Source organism: Glycine max, chromosome 12 (genome assembly GCF_000004515.6).
Source record: "Glycine max cultivar Williams 82 chromosome 12, Glycine_max_v4.0, whole genome shotgun sequence".
Classification (NCBI taxonomy): domain Eukaryota; kingdom Viridiplantae; phylum Streptophyta; class Magnoliopsida; order Fabales; family Fabaceae; genus Glycine; species Glycine max.
In genome coordinates, this window is record NC_038248.2 from 23,776,289 (window position 1) to 23,799,919 (window position 23,631).

Sequence of the window (23,631 nt, forward strand, 5' to 3'; positions counted from 1 at the left end):
ATCACAGAATTTGAAATCTAGGTAAATGGACACACAGGAAGGAAAAGTACATAACTGTTAAGAAAGCAGGTAGTGAGTGCAGATGTAAAGATAACCAATGAAGTAGCAGTGCTTTAAGGGTGTTGTTTGTTTATCATCTCGAGCATGGATATTAGAATCTTACTATTTACACTTCGATTATGACTTGGCTACTTATCAATTCGTATCATAAGAATTTCAAATGATTTTGTATCTTACAATACATGAATGAATGTGTAACTTTGTATTATCGATACAAATCATACGATTTAATAATTCATTATTTTCTCATATTTTTACTTTTCTTTCACCAATTCTCATGAAGAAACTGAAAAGTCCTATAATCTTGAATTGTTAAAGGAAAATAAATTGAAGAAACAATTCTAATTTTATTATGTTTAATTATTCCACTACTGTATTTTCAATTTATGCACACTACTTGGCCATTTCATTGCCTCACTTCCATTCTTCTAAAATAGTAATTTCACAAACTCAAATAAAACTAATAATTGTGTTTTATGAGACCATATTGATAAGTTGTTTTTTTATCTATTTTCAGGTTTAAAACTATTACATTGAACATTATAGATCATTTATATGATATATGTTACGTCTTGGAATTCGAGGACCAAGACAATCCTCCTAAGAGAGAAGAAGAGAGAACACAGGGAGAACTTTTCTGATATATTCCTTGCCTTCGAAGCACCATTTCTTACATATATATAGCTGCTATAAGGGGACAAGGGCCCGACAAGCAAAAACGGAAAAAATAAACGTAATCAAAAATATCCTAACAACAAATATGCCTTTATTCCACTACCTACACATCTTTTAGAAGACACGATGCTATCATATGGTTTGCGCTTTTCCTACGTACGATGCATGTATGCATGATGCATGATGCCAACCATGTTGTACATTCCTTAAGCAAGTTGGAGGTGCATTCTTCCTCTTGGACCTTGTGGTGTTTACTTCCTGCAGACCCCCCCTGTGTCATCCGTATCATTCCCAAGCCCATCAAAAACACCTTGTCCTCAAGGTGTTGCGTTTTCAAACTATGGCTTCAAATTTGAATCGGGGTCCCAAATTAAAATGGGTGAAGGAATGAGTGAGTGAAGATGAGTGTTGCGGAAGTGGAGCCATTTGGCGGTGTCGATAGTGGCATAGAAGGGGAGAAGGAAGGTGTGGTCAAGCTTCGTGTCCTTGACTTTGGCAAAGAACAAGACGAAAGGGAATAAGCCGAGATCGGAGAAGAGGATGCGATGGGTGGGGAAGGACTCCTGGGGCTTGCGGTTATCCGGGAGGTGGACGGCAACAATGGTAAGTGGAGCTGGTAAAGGTACAGGGTGTTGCGACATGAGTGGGGCATGGCGGCGAAGTTGGCATGGTCGTGGGTACGGTGAGCGTGGGTGACGGAGTCGGCTTAAGCTACAGAGGCAGCCGCGGAGTCCGCGGCAGAGGCGGTATTGGAGTGTGGGTGAGGAATGTCTGTGCAGAGGAAGAAGATGGAGGTGGAATCGACACAGGTGACGGAGGTGGCAGTGGTGCACGGAGGAAGAAGGGTAGTGGTGGCTGGTTTTCGGAAGCAGTTTTAGGAGAAAGGCATCCAGTGAGTATTCGAGGCGGCGTTGAGCAACAAGATTGGCCAAGGCAGTCCTCGCTAGCGGGCGAAAATTCAAGGTGGGTTAGCGGTTGTTGTGGATTGCAGTGGTTTGGGCTGGAATGGCAGGCCATGGAAGGCAGTCATGGAGGCTCCATTTGGCGAGTAATATGAGTTGCGGTAGTTGAAGTTGGTATGGCAGCCATGGAAGCTCCGTTTGGTGAGTGGCAGCCATGGAAGGCAACCATAGAAGCTCCGTTTGGCGAGTAGCATGGGTTGTGGTATTGGAAGTTGGTATGGCAGCCATGGAAGGCAACCATGGAAGCTCAATGAAAGCATCAATGTTACGTCTTGGAATTCGAGGACCAAGACAAGCCTCCTAAGAGAGAAGAAGAGAGAACTAAGCGAGAACTTTTTTGATATATTCCTTGCCTTCGAAGTGCCATTTCTTACATATATATAGCGGCTATAAGGGGACAAGGGCCCGACAAGCAAAAACGGAAAAGATAAAGGTAATCAGAAATATCCTAACAGCAAATATGCCTTTATTCCACTACCTACACATCTTCTAGAAGACACGATGCTATCATATGGTTTGCGCTTTTCCTATGTGCGGTGCATGTATGCATGATGCATGATGCCAACCATGTTGTACGTTCCTTAAGCAAGTTGGAGGTGCATTCTTCCTCTTGGACCTTGTGGTGTTTACTTCCTGCAGACCCCCCGTGTCATTCATACACCCCTGTGTCATCTGTATCAATATATTTGAAGTTAATTTTTCATTGTCTTTTGAATCTTATGAATCAATACAATTCACAATTCAAAAATTAGATTGGCAATTCAAAATTTGAATCTCAATTTGATAACCTTGATCTCGACATCTTTGCTCCTCTGTATCCTGTAGATGATTCTTACTGCATTAACTTACAGACAAATTGAATCAGTTGCCAAAGCCAAGCACAGAAATGATATTCAACCTAGATTGCTCATCCAATACACTTGAAACGAGGTATCTAAAGATGCTCAGACATATATAATTACCTATGCTTCGTGATGAAATGGTATATCTAGCAAACAATTTGGTTTAGGTTCAGAACAAAAGCATTGCAAACCTTACTCCTTACTCTAGTGAAACACATAATAAAAATGAGAAACAATGACAATTCCTAAACCTGTAGCTAAAATACTATGCTTGCTAGTTGCTCCTCCATGAAAAGGACAAAAAAAGAAAAATAGTAGAAAAAAATGCAAGGGGATTTATTGATTAACAGCACCTTTCTGCCAACCAATTAAATTGTGTAAAATAAATAACCACTACACTCCACAACAAAAAGTAAACACAGCAGGAAAGTGACAATATGACAATTTGTAATTTCATTTAAATATTTTGGCCTCAACAAAACTAACAGTGTAGAACCTGCTGGTTCAAAAATTATGAATTGCTTGTAGCAATCAATTTCCCTGCTTTTATTCAAAATTTCAACTGTCAACCTGAAAATTGCAACCCAAAATCTTTTATCAATTTCATAAAATCAACTGAGTTAATCTACTAATGTCTTTTCCTCACTATCAACCTCAAACATTGAATCCCTCAGCACGGAGGCACAGTCGATGAGCCTCAATCCACTTTGTACAGGCTGATTCACCATGCTCTACTATGCATTCATCTCGCAACCTTTTAGTGTCCGGGCAAGCACAGCAGATTTTCTTCTTTGGCTTTGACTCTGCAGCAGTTGCCACAGCCACTGAACCTTCATTTTTCTGTGACCCTTGTATGATCAAGGCAGGGGAAGCACTTTGCAGTTGCGCACCACTCATTGTCTTATATACTCTAAAGAAAAAAAATAATGATAATGAATAACAAGTGTAACTCAGATAGATCTGTGCAAGAGTGGGGAGATTGAGAATACAATCAAACGAAATTTATATAGAAAAAAAAATGGCAATGAGCCACAAGCAAACTTAATAAACTTAATGTTAGAACTTAGAAATATGTAATTAGAGTAATATTGTACTAGAGCATATTAGACTCTTTAATTATTGTTAGAATGTAAGCTAGTTGTATCTTTGTAGTAGTCTTGACAGGTTTAGAAAAGGTTGTTTTTAGTGTGTACTCTGAAAAGCCAAGTAGGAGCCGGTTCCCTAGTCTGAACATGTCTTTTCTTCTTTCTTATTTTACTCTTTCTGTTTTATATAAACATATACAATGTGTGGCTGAGTGAAGTAACTCAGAACTTCATCAATCTAATGTGAAACTAAGACCTTCAACAATATAGTCCTTAAATTTAGCAATTATGTTAATTAGAGTAAGTATATATTCTTTTAATTATTTGTAATTACTCTTGTATTTATGACAGCTAATATGAATATTTGCTCTCCTCTCTCTCCCATAACTGAAATACACCTCCATGCTACTGCTACTGGGCCTAACTTTGCCTCTCCTCCTATACACATTTGTGACAGGCCTATCACTGATCATTGCAATTAAGTATTCAATAGGCTAATCAATGATATAGAGAAACCATGAACTGATACAAATCAACATTAAATAGCCATGCAAGTATAAACAATGTTGAAAAACTTCAATCAAACTATGTCACCACACTGAGCAGGGAAACATATTCAAAAGGCTCATTAATGATACAGAATAAGTAAACTGTAAGATGAATCAACATTAAATATCCTTGTAAGTATAAACAATGTTGCAAACTTCAATCGAACTGTGTCACTAAACCAAGCAACAATGATAACATACACATATTTTTCAACCAACAATACTAGAGGGTAAAATCATCAGCATTTTTAAGATAGATATTTATCAAATACATGGCAAGAAATTTGATCTATTCTTGATTGGTGAGAAAGAATCACAAAATGAAAAAACCAGATATTAGAAGATTTTTCGCTGAAGAGCGCGACAACAATCAAAGTACATTTGCATGCATATTCCTTGGGTAGTTGGATTTATGTTACTGAAGCTACTCTCTGTTTCTTCAACTGAAATGTTTACTGTTCATTTTTTGCAATAAGTGTTTTGGAGTCACAATTTCAAAATCGTAACTAAAGATTAGAAGAATGACAAGCAATAAGCCACCTGCGGAGCCTTGTTCAGAATAATTATTTTAATATTAAAGAACAACCTGATAGGAATGTTGACCAACAGTTGGTTAAGCCCAAAACTATTGCCTTACAACAACAAGTATACTCCCAAAGAACCAAGTCAGCTAAGGCTAATATATAGGATGTGAGTTAGTCAGAAAAGGAGTGATGTAAAAAGGATAGGGGAGAGAGAAAAGGAAATCTGATGTGAAATGTAATGGATGTTTTACATGAAGGGGTCATTCTCCATAGGAATCATTTTCCTAATCACACAATTTGCTTTGCGTAATTTTTAATGATAATAATAATATTCTGCCCTCTGGATTAATCTCTTTGCACACTGGCCTTACTCAAGAAAAGTAGAACACACACTTCACTTTAGGCCTTCTCAAAATAATACTTTTGGAACTTTGAGAGAGACCAACTTTAGTAAAGTTAACTAGAAAGTGGTTACAACTATCTCTACAGTTTCATGTTGCTTATTTTAATCAAATATTTCCCATTAGCTAACTAACGCAATTACATCAAGCAAGAGATAGGTGAGTACCATGAAATTATGAATTATCAAATAAGTGGGCAATAGAATAGCCAGAAAAGGTCTAGAAAAATTTGGTGACATCCACTTCAAAAAAATTTCTACAAAAATTAGACTACTAACAATTATTCATCATTTAGACAAAATTCCAATCTTATTTTAAATTATTAACCTGTAAGTTATTAATCTGTGTCCATAAAATGAACTAGAAGATTGTTGTAACAAAGCACAAAATGAACTCCAAGGGTCAACAAGTCATTAGCATTCCTTTTCATGCCAAGTCTTGAAATACTATGAAACAGTATTTATATAACGTTTGAAACTTAGTCAGATATTTTACTGACCAAACTGCTCTTAATTAAAAAAAATCTGAAAACATGTATGAACTACATTAACCACACGCCAAATGCATTTTTACAGGCTTCATATTAGGATATATATGTAAATAACCAGTTATTCAACTGGTATTAGTTAGTTAGAAATTCTGTTAGCTAGTAACTCTGTTAAACTGTTAATTTCTGTTAACAGTTAGTTACTACTGTCCTAAGAGCCTATATAAGCTCTACCTGTAATCTTTCTCATTTGAGTAATGATTAAACAAAACTCCATTTTCTCTCAGATTCTCTCACAATTTCCTTTCTCTTAGTGCTCTTTCATGGTATCCAGAGCTCTAGGTTTCTGCATCCATGGCCAATTTTAATTCCCTCCCTTCTGCTCCCCAATCATTTCCAAACTCCATAGCTGAAAAGCTTGATGATTCAAATTACCTGCACTGGAAACAGCAAATCAAGCCTGTGATTAAGTCACACAGGCTCCATCGAGATGCTGAAATTGTGAATCCAGCGTATGAGACATGGGAAGTTCAAGATCCGATGCTGCTTACTATTAGGTTACCGATTACGCAAGTGTATGAAGGAAGGACACATGGCAAGTATAAGAGGAAGCCAGAGCAGCAGCCAAAGCAGCCAGAACCTGGATTAGGTAACTGACTAAGATCAGTTACAGTTAGTAGTTAGCTTTGTAACTGTTAGTAGTTAGCCTTGTAACTGTTCAAGTTAGTTAAAGGCAGTTAGTAGTTGTTGGACTGCTTAGAATGAGGGGGGGGAATAATCACTGTGGTTGGTTAGGGAGGCTAGGCTCAAATCCCTAGTGGTGCATTTGTACTGTAAGAGAAATAAACAAGAAATTGGCCTGGTACCATCACTGGTATCAGAGCAAAATTCTGATCCTGAGACGTGAAGCTATTCATGGTTTCAACGCGAGGAAACATGGAAGCGCGTGTGGAATTTCTGGAACGAGGGTTCGAAGGCATGATCAAAACACGTGAGGACGTCGCAAGTTTGAAGCGATTGTTTGAAGAGGAACACATCGAGCGAGCGGAGCTGAAGGCGCAAATGGCGGAGCTCATGACAGTGGTGCGGATCTTGTCGAGCACCGATCGGGGAAGCGGCAATTGTGACCATGCAGAACAGCAAAATCGCGATCGAGAGGTAAAGTGGCGGAAACTTGAGATTCCAATTTTTGACGGAGGAGATGCGTTTGGTTGGGCAAATAAGATGGAACGCTATTTCGAGACTAAAGGTGTAGAGGAAGAAGATCGAATCCAGGCAGCCATGGTCGCAATGGAAGGGAAGGCACTAACCTGGTACCAATGGTGGGAATTTTGCGAGAAAAACCCTAATTGGACAGATTTCAAGAATGCTGTGATTCAGCGGTTTCAGCCTTCAATGAACCAAAGCCCTTACAAGTTACTACTCAGCCTGAAACACGAAGGAACAGTAGAAGAATATCGGGAGAAGTTTGAATTGTATGCCGGTCCATTGAGAGGAACAGAACTTGAGTATTTGAAAGGCATATTTCTGAATGGACTGAAAGAAGTGGTGAGGGCAGAGTTAAAGTTGGATCCAGTAAACACCCTCCCTGAATTGATGGACTATGCGCAATGGATAGAGGAGAAAAATTCACTAATGGAAAAAGGTAACGTTGGAGGTAATAGAGGTGGTCCAACTAGAAGTTATAGTTCATCAAGAACTGTAACGTGGGATCCAGGAAACAAAGGCACCACGACAAAAACAAGAGAGATGAGTTCGAGTTTAGAATCAAATAGTGTGAAGTCCACTGGGGCATACAAAGGTAGGCCTTTTAGGAGGCTGTCAGACGCGGAATTCCAAGAAAGGGCAGAAAAAGGACTTTGTTACCGCTGTAATGGGGAATTTGGCCCTGGTCATACAACAACAACAACAACAACAACAACAACGCCTTATCCCACTAGGTGGGGTCGGCTACATGGATCAACTTCCGTCATAATGTTCTATCAAGTACCATACTTCTATCCAAACCATTAATTTCGAGATCCTTTTTTATAACCTCTCTTATAGTCTTTTTGGGTCTTCCTCTGCCTCGAATTGTTTGTCTTCTCTCCATCTGGTCTACTCTCCTCACTACAGAGTCTACCGGTCTTCTCTCTACATGCCCAAACCACCTAAGTCTATTTTCCACCATCTTCTCTACAATAGGCGCTACTCCAACCCTCTCTCTAATAGCTTTGTTTCTAATTTTATCCTGTCGAGTCTTACCACACATCCACCGCAACATCCTCATCTCCGCTACACCTACTTTATTCTCATGTTGGCTCTTGACCGCCCAACATTCTGTTCCGTACAAAATCGCCGGTCTTACCGCAGTCCGATAAAACTTTCCCTTTAGCTTGATCGGTACCTTTGCATCACATAACACCCCCGATGCTTTTCTCCATTTCATCCATCCTGCTTGAATGCGATGATTCACATCCCCTTCAATTTCCCCATCATCCTGTATTACAGACCCAAGATATTTAAACCGTGTGACTTGAGGGATAATATGGTCTCCTATTTTCACCTCTGAGTTAGAAACCCTCCTTCTTTTGTTGAACTTACATTCCATATACTCCGATTTGCTTCTGCTTAGGCGAAAGCCATGTGTTTCTAGAGCTCGTCTCCAAGTTTCCAACCTCTCATTCAACTCCTCCCTCGACTCTCCAAGGAGGACTATGTCATCTGCAAAAAGCATGCATCTCGGCGCTATCTCTTGGATTTGTTCCGTGAGGACATCCAGAATTAAGGTAAAAAGGTAGGGACTAAGGGTTGACCCTTGATGTAAACCAATTGTGATGGGAAAATCGTCTGGCTCTCCACCCTGTGTCCTAACACTAGTCGATACCCTATCATACATATCTTGGATAGCTCGAATATATGCAACCCTAACCCCTTTCTTCTCTAGAGCTTTCCACAAAATCTCTCTAGGCACTCTATCATACGCTTTCTCCAAGTCAATAAAAATCAAGTGCAAGTCTTGTTGGGCCATGCGATATTGCTCCATCACCCGCCGTAATAAATAAATCGCTTCCATGGTCGACCTTCCCGGCATGAAACCAAATTGATTCTCAGTAACTTGAGTCTCCTTTCTTAATCTCCGTTCGATCACTCTTTCCCATAATTTCATGGTATGACTCATGAGCTTGATTCCCCTATAATTTGCACAATTTTGTATATCCCCCTTGTTCTTATAGATTGACACTAACGTGCTTCTCCTCCATTCCTCCGGCATGCGTTTTGACCTCATAATTTCGTTAAAGAGTTCGGTGAGCCACTCAAGACCTCTATCTCCAAGAGTTTTCCACACTTCAATAGGTATGTTGTCTGGCCCCACCGCCTTACCATTACTCATTCTTTTCAACGCTTCCTTTACTTCCTGTTTCTGAATCCGACGATAGTACTTATAGTTCCGGTCCTCTTCTCTTGTGTCTAGACTGCTAGAGTCATATCCATATCCATCATTAAATAAGTTGTGGAAATACACCTTCCACCTTTCCTTGATATCTTTTTCATGCACTAAGACTTTGCCTTCTTCATCCTTAACACACTTTACTTGATCCAAATCTCTAGTCTTCCTCTCTCTACCCTTAGCAAGCCTATATATAGATCTTTCTCCGTCCCTGGTTCCTAGAGCTTGGTATAGTCCGTCAAAAGCTTGGGCTCTTGCCTCACTCACCGCCTTTTTGGTTTCATTTCTAGCTATCTTATACTTATCCCAAGTTTCAGAATTTCTACACCTAGACCACTCCTTGAAACACTCCTTTTTTACTCTAACTTTGCTCTGAACATTTTCATTCCACCACCACGATTCTTTACCCCTAGGTCCAAAACCTCTAGATTCACCCAACGTCTCTTTAGCCACTTTAATAATCTCTTGGGACATCTTGTTCCACATATCATTTGCACTTCCTTGTGATTGTCCACACCAACCCTCCCATATCTTTTGTTGGAATATTCCTTGTTTCTCACCCTTCAAGTGCCACCATTTGATCCTTGGTGCTACCAGAGGACTTCTTCTCTTTGCCCTATCTCTAATTCTTACATCCATAACCAAAACTCTATGTTGGGTAGTCAAGCTCTCTCCCGGGATAACTTTACAATTCAAGCAATACTTCCTATCAGACTTCCTGATAAGGAAGAAATCTATCTGAGAACATGTCCCTCCACTTTTGTAAGTGATAAGATGTTCCTCTCTTTTCTTAAACCATGTATTGGCTATAGAAAGATCCAAAGCCTCCGAAAACTCCAAGATGGATTTACCCTCCCCATTCATCTCCCCTAGGCCAAAACCCCCATGCACCCCCTCAAAACCTCTAGCCACGCTACCTACATGTCCATTGAGATCCCCTCCTAGGAAAACTTTCTCTCCTTGGGGTATATCCTGAAGTACCCCTTCTAGATCCTCCCAAAATTTTACCTTAAAGTGTTCTGCTAACCCAACCTGAGGTGCGTACCCACTAATAACATTAAAGGTGTCCTGTCCCACTACCAATTTTAAGACTATGATACGATCTCCTACTCTTCTTACATCCACGACATCCTTCTTCCACTCCTTGTCCACAATAATCCCTACCCCATTTCTTGATCTGATTTTTCCCGTATACCACAGCTTAAATCCCGAGTTGTCTAATTCTTTCGCTTTTTCACCTGTCCACTTAGTTTCTTGTAGGCACATAAAATTGATCTTCCTCCTCACCATAACATCCACTATTTCCATAGATTTTCCAGTAAGTGTGCCTATATTCCATGTACCAAAGCGAATCCTCCTGTCATACATGCCCCAATAAACAATTCCAAGTCCTTATTTTAGGAGAAGGACAAGATGAAGAAGACGAAAAAGAAGGAGCAATAAATGAGAAAAACCTGCAGAGTATTCAGCTGTCCCTGTATAGCATGCCAGGATTGACTTCAAAAAAATCCATTAGACTTTGGGGAAATATTGCCACAAACAGAGTCATTATATTGGTAGACTGTGGGGCCTCTCATAATTTCATTTCTGATGCAATAGTGAAACAACAACAAATACCAATCACACCTACTAAACCATATTCTGTGGAAGTAGGGGATGGACGAAAAATCAGGTGTGAAGGAGTTAGCAAGAATGTCAAATTGCAGATCCAACTCATGGAAATCCAGCAAGACTTATTTGTCTTTGAAATGACGGGAGTGGATGTGGTATTAGGGATGGAATGGTTGGCATCTCTAGGTGAGATAAGGGCAAATTTCAGAGAGTTAACTCTAAAGATACCTACAACTGAGGGGTCATTCACATTAAAGGGAGAACCGGCAATGGCCAGATCTGCTGCTTCGCTGAGATCCATTGCCAAGGTCCTGCAGAATGAAGGAGAGGGGTTCCTGTTGTGTTGTCGGAGTCTACCAGCTGTACCGGAAGCAAGCCTGATACCTGCATGGATGGAAGGTATTCTTGAGGAATATCATGAGATCTTTCAGGACCCTAGTGGTCTCCCTCCTTCGAGGAGACAAGACCATAGCATTGAGTTAAAAAATGGAGTTGAAATCCCCAACATAAGGCCTTACAGGTACCCTCATTACCAGAAAAATGAAATTGAGAAACTAGTGGATGACATGCTAAATTCAGGGATTATTAGGCCCAGTATCAGTCCTTATGCAAGCCCTATTATATTAGTGAAAAAGAAAGATAGAGGATGAAGGTTTTGTGTGGATTATAGGGCTCTCAATAAGATAACGGTCCCCATAAATTTCCTATACCGATTATCAATGAACTCTTGGATGAATTCGGGGGTGCAGTAATCTTTACTAAACTGGATCTTAAGTCTGGTTATCATCAAATAAGAATGAAGGAAGAAGATATCCCAAAAACTGCATTTAGAACCCATGAGGGCCATTATGAGTTTGTAGTAATGTCATTTGGTCTTACGAATGCCCCTTCCACATTCCAAGCATTAATGAATGAAGTCCTGCGGCCCTACCTAAGGAAGTTTACCTTGGTATTTTTTGATGATATCCTCATCTATAGCAGAAGTCAAGAGGATCATAGGACTCATGTGAGAGCTGTCCTATCCCTGTTGGCTGAGAATAAGTTGCTGGTCAACAAGAAAAAGTGCAGTTTCGGGCAGAGTCAATTAGAGTATTTGGGGCACATAATTTCAGGGGAAGCTGTAGCGGCAGATCCCCAGAAATTAGAGGTTATGCGAAGCTGGCCTACTCCTAGCGATGTGAAATCATTAAGGGGGTTTTTGGGTCTCAGAGGGTACTACAGACGTTTCGTTCAGAATTATGGTAGGATTGCAAGGCCTCTGTATAACTTGCTAAAGAAGGATGGTTTTAAGTGGAATGAGAAGGCTGAGGAGGCTACTAGAAAATTGAAGAATGCAATGGCAGAAATTCCTGTTCTCACTGTACCCGATTTTACTCAACCCTTCACAGTGGAGACTGATGCGTCTAATAAAGGATTAGGGGCAGTATTAATGCAGCAGGGGAGACCATTGGCTTTTCTAAGCCAAACTCTCTCTGATAGGGCTCAAAAAAAGTCAGTTTATGAGAGAGAACTCTTGGCTATTGTGTTGGCAGTACAAAAGTGGAGACACTACTTAATGGGCCGCAAATTCACTATATTAACAGATAAGAAAAGTCTGAAGTTTTTAACTGAGCAGAGATTACTGGCAGAGGATCAGTTTAAATGGACTTCAAAACTGATGGGGTTTGATTTTGATATAGTGTACAAGCCAGGATGTGAGAACAAGGCAGCTGATGCATTATCTAGAAGAATGACATATTCGGCCATTTCTATGATCAGATTTTCTGATGAGGAAGAGTGGGAGTCTGAAGTTTTGGCTGACCCGAAACTGAAGAAAATTATGCAGGATTTATTGGTAAATGGATCTGCACATCCAGGATACTACTCCTTGCAGGATAAAAAATTATGGTATAAAGGCAAGTTAGTAATTTCTAAAACATCTCCCAAGGTGCAAACACTTATGACAGAGTATCACAACTCTGTTGTAGGAGCCCATTCAGGGTTTTTCAGAACATTTAAAAGGATAGCAGCCTTAGTTTATTGGGAGGGTATGAGGCAGGACATATTACGGTTTGTGGCTGCATGTGAAACTTGCCAACAGAATAAATATCAGGCCCTATCCCTGGCTGGTTTGTTGCAACCTCTTCCTATCCCGACACAGGTTTGGTCGGATATATCTATGGATTTCATAGAGGGTCTACTGAGAGCACAAGGAAAGAACGCAATTCTGATTGTGGTAGACAGATTGACTAAGTATGCTCATTTTATTCCCATTAGTCACCCCTTCACTGCAAAGGATATAGCTGATCTATTTGTCAAGGAGGTTGTGAAATTACATGGGTTTCCAAACACCATTATTTCAGATCGGGATAAGATTTTTCTAAGTCAATTTTGGAGGGAATTATTCAAATCTGTTAGGAACTAAATTTCAATTTAGTTCCGCATATCACCCTCAGACAGATGGCCAGACTGAGGTGGTCAGTAGAGGAGTGGAAACATACTTAAGGTGTGTTACAAGAGAAAAACCAAAGCATTGGCCTTCCTGCTTAAGTTGGGCAGAATTTTGGTTTAACTCTAATTATAATTGTTCCTCTAAGCTTACTCCTTTCAAGGCTCTCTATGGCAGAGACCCACCTCAATTGCTTAAAGGCACAACTGTTCCTTCAGCAGTAGAGGAGGTCAATAGGCTGACACAAGATAGGGACTCTTTGTTGGACCAATTACGAACTAATCTGCTTAAGGCTCAGGACCAGATGTGAGCATATGCCAATAAGCATCGTAGGGATGTTGACTTGGCTGTGGATGATTGGGTTTACCTGAAATTACAACCGTATTGTTTGAAATCTTTGGCTAAGAAGTTGAATGAGAAATTAAGCCCTCGATTTTATGGGCCATATCAGATTTCTAAGGTCATTGGTAAAGTAGCATACCAGCTCAACTTACCACCCGAGAGTAAAGTTCATCCGGTCTTTCATGTGTCTCTATTAAAGAAAGCCGTGGCTCCTGCAGTGAACCCTCAACCCTTACCTCCAATGCTGACTGATGAGTTAGAGCTTAAGGGTAGAGCCTCTAGCTGTCAACGCTGTCAAAAACCACCCTGCAGGCACAGCTGAAGTGCTCGTCCAATGGGAAGATTTACCTGACTTTGAAGCTACATGGGAATCGGTTGATGTTATGAAGCAGCAATTTCCTGCATTTCACCTTGAGGACAAGGTGGCTCTCTTGGGGGGGAGAATTGTTAGGTTACCGATTACGCAAGTGTATGAAGGAAGGACACATGCCAAGTATAAGAGGAAGCCAGAGCAGCAGCCAGAACCTGGATTAGGTAGCTGACTAAGATCAGTTACAGTTAGTAGTTAGCCTTGTAACTGTTCAAGTTAGTTAAAGGCAGTTAGTAGTTAGCAGCCAGCTATAAATAGAGTTGGACTGCTTAGAATGGGGGGGGGGGGGGGGGGGGATAATCACTGTGGTTGGTTAGGGAGGCTAGGCTCAAATCCCTAGTGGTGCATTTGTACTGTAAGAGAAATAAACAAGAAATTGGCCTGGTACCATCACTTACCTGGCTTCAATTCACACTTTGTAAGTCGATCCTGTCTCGTGCTCTTGGTTCGGTTCACTTGTATCAGGTATCGGATAAAATTCACAAACACTTCACTCAAACAAAGGCTCATGCTCGCCAACTTCGAACAAACTTGTGCGCCACTTCTTTGGAAGGTAAAACCATGCACGATTTCTTGAGTCAGATCAAGAATATCACTGATGAGCTTGCCGGCGTTGGCAGTCCAATTCAGCATCAAGAACATGTTGATGCTATTTTAGAAGGTCTACCACCGGACTATACTCTAGTAGTCTCGGTTATTGAAAGTAAGTTTGTGACTCCTCCTATTGCAGAGGTTGAAGTGCTGTTACTTGCACATGAATCACGATCCAATCGCTTTAGCAAGAAGTCATTCTGTCCGTCCATGAACTATACTCAGTTGTATGTGAATCCTAATTCCTCTTCGCATGATTGTGGTGGTTACACGCACAGAAATGCTGATCGCAGTAGCTACTCTGATCGCAGCAGCGGCGACGGTGGTGGCCGCTGTGGTGGTGCTGGTCCCAATCGAGGTTGTGGTGGCCAGTTTGCCAATTTCCAGTGCCAGATCTATCTCAAATACGGTCATACGGCAAATATCTGTTATTACAGATCTGATTTCACTTATCAGCCTCATGAATCAATGGTGTTGTATGATCCTGCTACATTACAGCATGTGCAACATGGTAGTTCACAATCACAAGCCAACTCTAAGTTTAATACTGGGGTTAACCCTGCAAATACTAAAAGTCAGAATCAGTCTGTTCCTATTCAAGCTATTCCTAGTGCCATGCTAGCTAACTCATCTTCCCAGGAAAATGCTAACTCAACTTGGATCCCTGACTCGGGAGCTTCATTCCATGTGACTGGAGAACCACAATATTCATCAGCTTGGCCACTTTGATGGACCAGATCAGATTTATATTGGTAATGGTGAAGGTTTGAAAATTCTTGGTTCTGGTTCTGGTTCTTCTAGGTCCCCTACCAATCCTAATTTTCCTCTTTATCTTCATAATTTGTTACATGTTCCTTCAATCACTAAAAATCTGCTAAGTCAGTATGTTTGCTAAAGATAATGGAGTTTATTTCAAATTCTACCCTCACTTTTGTACTGTCAAATCACAGGCAACCAATGAAGTCTTACTTCAAGGCATTGCTGGTAGTGATGGCCTCTATTCATTTCCCAATCTTAAGCTTCAAGAATTTTCTGCTTCTCAGCCTTCATTGAGAGTACCTGTTTCTTTTACAGCAACTGTTTCAAAGGATGTAGTTTTTAATGAGAATAGGTTTCCTTATTCTGAACTATTTCCTCAAGCCTCATATTCTATGACCTCTGCTCCTCAACATTTTAGTCTTACTCCTTCCTTCCCTCCCTTTACTCAAACTCCACCTACCGCATCCATTCCCAACACTGTTTCTGATTCCATCCCCTTACATTCATCATCTGACCCAGCTTCAAACACTGTCTCTGCACCTAATTCTGTAACCTCTCCTGTTACCTCTTCGGCTTTTTCTGATCCTAGCACACATCAGTCTGTTGCATCAACAAATCTGTCTCAGCAACAACTTCAAGATGTTTCTGATCCTCCTACTCAGTCTAGTGTTTCTGTTCCTGAATCTGAGCACCAATTACTTCTTAGGCCTCCTAACGTGCACCCTATGCAAACAAGATCCAAGTCTGGTTTTCATAACCCCAGAATTCACCCTTCACTGTTTTTAACTCATTGTGAGCCCAGAGGTGTCAAACAAGAAATGGCTGATCCTGATTGGTTGTCTGCTATGAAGCAAGAATACAATGCTTTGATAAACAATCATACTTGGGATCTGGTTTCCTTACCCACTAACAGAAAAGCAGTTGGTTTTAAGTGGGTATTTCGAGTTAAGGAAAATGCAGATGGGACTCTTAATATGTACAAGGCTAGGCTCGTAGCTAAGGGGTTTCATCAAGTGCACAGATTTGATTTTCATGAAACCTTTTCTCCTGTTGTTAAGCCTTATCACTATTAGAATTATAATCACTCTTGCTTTGACAAATGGATGGGATCTACTCCAATTAGATGTTAATAATGCATTCCTCAATGGCATTCTTGAGGAAACAGTATTATTTGTTAGAGCCATGTGTGATGATTGGGCCTCTGATGTAGATGATGACAGAAGGTCCACTTTTGGCTTTGCACTTTTCCTTGGTCTCAACCTTATCTCTTGGTGGTCCGGAAGCAGCAAGTCACTGCAAGGTCTAGCACTGAGGCTGAGTACAGAAGCTTGGCACAGTCCTCTGCAGAACTTACATGGGTTCAAGTTCTATTGAAGGAGTCGGATGTCCCTTTTGCTACTCCAATTCTGCTATGATAACCAAAGTGTTGCTGCCACACAACCCTGTCTTCCACTCTCGGACTAAGCATGTGAAAATTGATGTTTTCTTTGTTCAAGAACAAGTGTTGTCCAAGCAGTTAGCTATGTACCATATTCCTTCTCTAGATCAATGGGCAGATATTCTAACCAAGCCTCTTTCTCCTAACCGCTTTGACTTCCTTAAGAGCAAACTCAATGTGAAGGATTTCATCTGTAGAAATCCTCCCCCTTGAGTTTGAGGGGGGTATTAGGATATATATGTAAATAACCAGTTATTCATCTGGTATTAGTTAGTTAGAAATTCTGTTAGTTAGTTAGTAACTCTGTTAGTTTATGTTAACAGTTAGTAACTATTGTCCTAAGAGCCTATATAAGCTCTATTTGTAACCTTTTTTCATTTGAGTAATGGTTAAACAAAATTCCACTTTCTTGCCTCAGATTCTCTCTCAATTTTCTTTCTCTTAGAAACTCGTTCACTTCAACAACTAGAACATCAACAAACCTGAATACACAAACTAGAACCAAGATTTTATGCAGCAGAACCTGAGTCACGAACCAGAGACCAGGAAAATCAAGCAAAGTGATCGGGAAAAGTCTTAGCATGAGAATAGCAGAAGAAAAAAGAGAAATTGGATTATAGTGGTGCAAATTGACCAGAGTGATCAAGAAATTAGGGACGAAAGTGTTTGGCTTCCAAGAAAAAAAAGTGTTCGCAGATGTTTCAGAACTATTATCATAAAAGGTATGTATTCCAATTAAAAATCTGTTTAGCAGCTTACGGTTTAATGAAGTTGATTGTTTTACTTCCAGGGATCAGCTAAGCTTTTCCACAAAAAAAGACAAAATAAAGGCAAAAGTTGACTGGAGCATTAATATTATAACAGTGTTTAACTGTAGAATTGTGTGTCTTGGATGACCACATCTCATCTTTATTTATAATGGAGAAATCAGAATCAGTATTGATTACATATCAATCAATTACTGATTATTAGGTAATTACATATCAATCGGAATCATAAGTTTCTACGTAATAATAAATACAAGATCATATAAAGATAACAAATATGTTCATGGATTTTGAAAGGCATTATAACTTTGTGAATTGTGTTGTGATACAGGCAGGTATTGTCAAGCTGCCATTTTCTTTTTGTTTAGAAGAGCTACTAGTTTTTGAAACCAAGGTTTGCTTCCACAATTAGTGGCATCTCACTACAACTAGTGGGTTTTGTCATTAATGATAACACAATAGGGACTTTACCCTTCTCTCCTAACAGTATCAAACAATAGCCACCACGCCTTACTAGAGTCTAGATCGATCGAGTATGAAACAAAACTAGTACACATGTATATGTTTGGTTTTGGTTAAATATAAAGAGTAAAATAACATCCCATTGTAGGTCCCAAAACAGATTTCTCAGATACAACATAAAATTAAAACCATGACCAATGTATAGAGAACTCTATTGTCAAATTCTGAATTTAAAACCAACAAGAAACATGTGAACTAGGAAACAAATAGGGTTTAGATATTAAGAATCATCTGAGTTTCTTTGACATTTGACTTCATAATAAAACTACCAAGGAATGCTCTGGGTTACAATTACAACAACCTCAACGACTTAACTTCAACTCAAACCCATTAATCCTATTTCTTTTGTAACCACTAAGCCTCATTTTTTCTAACCTATGAATTCAGACTTAAACAACTCATGTTCTGGATTAGTCTCTAACTTAAATTTTCCCCATCGCAATACTCAGGGCCTAGTCAAGAACCTATCCCACACTCAAACTGATCCAACCAAAAATTATCACAGCACCTTTATTCTCCCAAATACAGCTTTTATAGGACTTCCCGCACCCACACCAACACATACACTTCACCACCTACACTGCACATGGAAGCAAGCTCAGGACGCAAGGAGGTGGGTTATCTTTAAAAACTTAACCCGCAAACTAACAGAAAACTAAGACAACAGTACCAAGGAAGTCAATATTATTTCATCAGAACTATGTAATCACAACCTATGCATAAGTTAAAAATCAGCTCCTGAAGAAGTTAAATGGGTGAGTTTCTATAAATTAACTATACATAAGCTAATTTTACCTTTTTACCTTTTTTATAAATGGGGGAAGCTTAATTCATTTTACCTTTTTTATTTTTTTTCCTCATATAAGTGTACTGTTCATTGAGAAGTTTATTCAAACAGAACCAGAGCACGTTTTGGATTCATTTTGCGAAGAAATCTATCTCAAGTGATGAGAGGGGAATCTAGAGGACAGTGGAGGTGATGGTAAAATGTTATGCCTACATGGTTGAACTATTTTATCTCCTCTTCTGTGAATAAGAAGCATAAATAAGCAAACCACCACTCATCAACACCTGAAACCAAAAACAAGAAACTGACACAGAAAACGAGAGAGAGAGAGAGAGAGAGAGAGAGAGAGAGAGAGTACTAGGGTAAGGGAACCTTGACGCAAGGCGTTTGATGAAGAGGCTGAATGGAAATTAAAACTAAAATAAATTTTGTATATAAATATTGGCCATCAAATATCAAATAATACCAAATTGCTGAATACATATATAAATAGCAACATTAACCCTAAGAATGTGACGTCTGATGAAGAAAATGAAAGCATCAACCAATTACAAAATTCACCCTAAAAAAAACTTGATGCAAATCGGTCTTGAGGAATGGGAAAAGGAAAATTAACGGAAAGAGAGGCATAAAATAACGCGTTTTAAGAAGAGTTAATAAGGGTTTGTTGCAGTGTAAGAGTGGGAGATAGAAGAGAGAGCTTACAATCCTCACAGTCTCAGCCTCTCAGGTCTGCGAGCACTGTACGGTAATGGAGGCTTTCTGCGTTGTGCTATTCCAAGTCTTACAATGGACCAGAAAGACGACGATTCTTCTGGAGGTTTTACAACTTAAAGCAAATAATGTTATTTTTCTTTTCTTTTCCTTTTTTTAATTAATTAATTTATTATTATTATTATTATTTAATTTAAAATTTTCATTACTATATTTAAGAGATACAACATTTAATTTTACTCTGCAATCAATTAATTTATAATATACTATAATAGTATTTATTAAATATAATATTATTATAAATACATAATATATGCAGTGATATTGTGATAATGCAAGATAATAATATAACTAATATGATTAGCATTTTTAATGAAAATTCAAACCGTGATTTACTATTTTACTAGCTTAGTCTCACATGACTTGCGAAGGTATTAAATTTATTTTTTATAATTTATATGAATAATTTTTATATTATTTGAAATTTTAAAATATTATTAAATATTTAGATTAAATAACTACAAATGCAAAAAATAGAAAATAATATCAACAATCAAACTTAAATTTTATATATTTAATTACAAAAGATAGTGTGAAAATCAGTGAGTAAAAAATGAGAGAAGCTTACTTTATGAAAATAAGATTGATATGTCATAATAATTATTATATTATTCAAGACATATACTTTTTTTTTCAATTAGAAGCATTCCAAATGATATAATTAATTAGAAATGGCATAAGCCAATACATCAAAATTAATTAAAATAAAATAACTAATGGGGGAGAGGGACATCCTCCATCCAATACATTTTAGAATAAGTACATGTTTGTTTTGTTGCAAATCCTTCTTGTATATGTAAGACCAGTTATTATACATGAGAATCTTCTAATAGAAGACAATCATAAGACTATTGTTGCACTTGCTAATGTACTTGCCCACTCCATTTCTGAATAAAGCACCAAAACATGTACCAACGATATATACTTCTTCGATCTATTAATTATCAAGAAAGTAAGAAAGATTACTGAAAGAAAATAATACTCTTATGTAACAAATAATAAAGCAAAAAAAAAATATTAATATAAAAATATCATTTTGGATAGATCAAAATAAACTTAACATGCCTTGAAAATTATCCACGATTGCATGCCTACAAATATATATACCAATGAATAACGACAACCTCCCTAACAAAAGACATAAAAAATGAAAATAGAAATAAAAAAGGATGTCAATTGCATAATCATGATGATTATATACAGAAGAACTAATTCTAGGGAAAAACATTGTTTTAATAGGAAAAAAATACAAATCAAAACTTAGAGGAAGAAAAGAAAGTCAAGAAATAATGAAATGAAAAAATTTATGATGAAATAAAAAATGAGAACAAGAGGAAAGAAAGTGTTAAAAAAATGAAAAAAAAATATGTAATCTAAAATTCTCATTCACCCACATATATATAATATATAAATATAAATATTATTTAATGAATATATATTAAAAAATATATATTTTTAATCAATCAATTAATTTAAGATTTAATGGAATGATTAAATCAATTTAATAAAAGTAAATAGAATAATATAAAATATGTATTAATTAATTAAATTATTTGGAGGGATGAATATGGGATTGCTACATGGCATTGTCCCATAAAATCAAACCTTCTTTTATTTATTTATTAATTTATTTATATATAAATAAATATATATATATATATATATTAGATAGGAATTAGTAAGAATCCAAAAAAATATTCTATAGGAATGAATGTCTTTTGTCATAATTTAGTTTAGTTTTAGCGGGCATTTGGTAAGTAATAAATTTTTTGTTTTGGGAAATCTTAGGTTAGAAAACTTAGGTCCTATTTACGGTATTTTTTAGTTATAAGTTTCAATTTTTTTAAAAAAATAACAATCATTTTTTAGTTTTAATTTCAAAAAAATTTAAACCAATTTTTAAAAGAAGATTAATTTTAAATAAATTCATTTTAAAAGTTTCATATCATATTAAAATTAGTTTGAGAGCGTTTTGTGCGATGGTAATATCAGGAATGACGACAGTAGATATACCAGTGATGGTTGCGATAACAGTGGTGATAGTTGTAATAATGCCGATGGTAATGGTTATGTGGTGGTGGTGGTAGCAGTGCTAATGGTTGTGACAGTGACAACTAATTATGACGATAACAACGATGATAGTAGTGATGATGGTATTAGTGGTGGTGATGATGGAGGTGGCGTTGGTGGTTATGGTTGTGGTGGCAGTGGTGATGGTGTCATTGTCAAATGTGAGAAATATGTCTTATTTTTAACAAAAAAAACCAAATTTACAAACTTCTGTTTCTTGGTTTTGAAAATGATTGTAAAAGTGTTTTGAAAATGATTTTGGATGGAAAAATTTAAAATTCTGAGAAATTTTAAATTCTAAGAATTTCAAATACTTCAATTGAAATTCTTTTATTTTCAAAATTTTGTGTTTGGATAAAAAAAATTAAAATTATGAGGATGAAAAAAATGAATGAAAAAAAAAGAGAAGATATGGTTGGTGTGGTAGTTATACGTGTTCCTCTATGTTCACACCCGATCGATATTTTAGGAGTTCAGACAGTGTTTCTTGAAGAAGATGGTAAGAAGAGAATTTCAATTTCTCACCTTTTAGAAGGAAATTGAAATTCCAGATTTTTAGTTGTTTAAAATTCTGTTTTAAAATTCCAAAATTTTAAATTCTTCATAAAAGCATCCAAACAATGAATTCTAAATTACAGAAATTCAAATTCTCTGATAAATTACTTTCCTCAGTTAAAATTCTCTATCCAAACGCACTCTTAAGGAATCTCAATGTTGTCTTCATGCAACAAGAATTGCTTTCTTTAATTTATGGTAGAGGGGGTTCAATAAAAAAGGAGACAAAAAAAAACATAGCCGACACTTTAAATGCACGGGCTAACAGCCAACACTTATATTTATCTCATATCTTTTTTCTGCATCTTGGTGTTTCATGCCTTAGTGTTTTCATGTTTCATGACTTAGTGAGGTTTATATTATCCAATCATGTAATTGTTTGATTCACATATTTTAATTGTTCATCTTTTCTTTTATTCCTAACAATATCAAACAATGTATAATATTAACACGTAACCTTAAAATCAAACTTTATTACCTACATGTAGCTCGACATTAACTATTCCAACTTTCTAATACTCAAATTGGAGTACCAAACCTTTTTTCTTTTTTAATTAAAAAAAAACTTTGTCTCCTCTATGCAGAGCTTTGATTTTTTTTCCACGGGAGTTTTTCCCCTTATAAACAAGACCTTGACTGCCTGTTTAAGGTCATTGTGACATGTGGCAGACCTTTTTTCTTTTTTTATAAAAAAAAACTCTATCTTCTTTATGTAGAGCTTTGGTTTTTTTTCCCACGGTAAATTTTTCCCTCAGACAGAAGGTCCTTGCTGTGTATCAGCATGGTGCGTTGATAATTGTGCCACAATTAATGCACAATAGGTAGAAATGACCGGAATGAAAATAAAATAAGGAAATGCGCGTATTTGGTGTGGTGATAACCGTGCCACAATTAATGCATGAAGAAACGATGGAAAATGAAAAAAAATGGAAATAGGAAGGGAAGGGGAGAAGCTTTTTGCAATGCGAGAAATGAAGGGAAATAAAAAAATGGTTCAAATTGTATGACCATTCTTTTCTGGTGTTGATACAGTTTCTTCCAGCAGCGGCTTCCAAATTTGTATATGGTTCCAAAAAATATATTACGCTTCATCGGGGACTAGGAAAACGCACCCAATGGCAGGTCACCATCCACGATGGTGTGCCATCAATTGCTGACCCATGGTTCCAGTATCTTGATAAAAAAAATAAAAATTGATGGCCGGAGATGAAGTTGTCTTCTACTTCCGGTTTTATGACCATGCATGGGAGCTTTTGATCAGAAAAGAAATTGAATGGGAGGAGGAGGACATCCACCTTGAAGACTGACTTCTTTTCATCAGCATGGAATCGTGATAACAAATTTACTGAAATTAAACTTGGATTGAAGTAGCATTAACTACCTCCTCATATATTCATATACATTTGATTTTAAAAATACCAGTTTCGTGATTTAAAATTTGTTCTTAATAAGCATCTGAGTCTTTTGTTCACATAATATTTATACCACTAACAGTAAAGTTCCAGCCCGTGCATCAGCACGGGATGGAAATAGGAATGGAAGGGGAGAAGCTTTTTGCAGTGCGAGAAATGAAGGGAAATATAAAAATTGTTCAAATTGTATG

General features: G+C 37.6%; 1 protein-coding gene across 7 annotated transcripts; it reads right to left on the bottom strand.

Moving 5' to 3' along the window:
- Nucleotides 1-705: 705 nt before the first annotated feature.
- On the bottom strand, nucleotides 706-19,454 carry LOC100779570 (cytochrome c oxidase copper chaperone 1). 7 transcript variants are annotated; one of them, XR_005887390.1, is made up of 4 exons: nucleotides 19,335-19,439; nucleotides 19,002-19,028; nucleotides 2,486-3,449; nucleotides 706-2,369 (listed from the first exon to the last, which is right to left on the bottom strand). XR_005887390.1 is itself a non-coding variant. In XM_041007146.1 (4 exons), exon 3 carries the CDS (start codon nucleotides 3,434-3,436, stop codon nucleotides 3,194-3,196), a length of 243 nt encoding a protein of 80 aa, XP_040863080.1. In that variant the 5' UTR covers nucleotides 3,437-3,449; nucleotides 18,988-19,028; nucleotides 19,335-19,427; the 3' UTR covers nucleotides 2,852-3,109; nucleotide 3,193. The 7 variants fall into 7 exon arrangements, 4 of the variants coding, with proteins under 4 accessions (XP_040863080.1, XP_025980429.1, XP_025980427.1 ...); XR_005887388.1 differs by having other exon boundaries at nucleotides 18,988-19,028; nucleotides 19,335-19,436; XM_041007146.1 differs by lacking the exon at nucleotides 706-2,369 and having other exon boundaries at nucleotides 2,852-3,109; nucleotides 3,193-3,449; nucleotides 18,988-19,028; nucleotides 19,335-19,427.
- Between the last annotated feature and the right edge of the window lie 4,177 nt (nucleotides 19,455-23,631).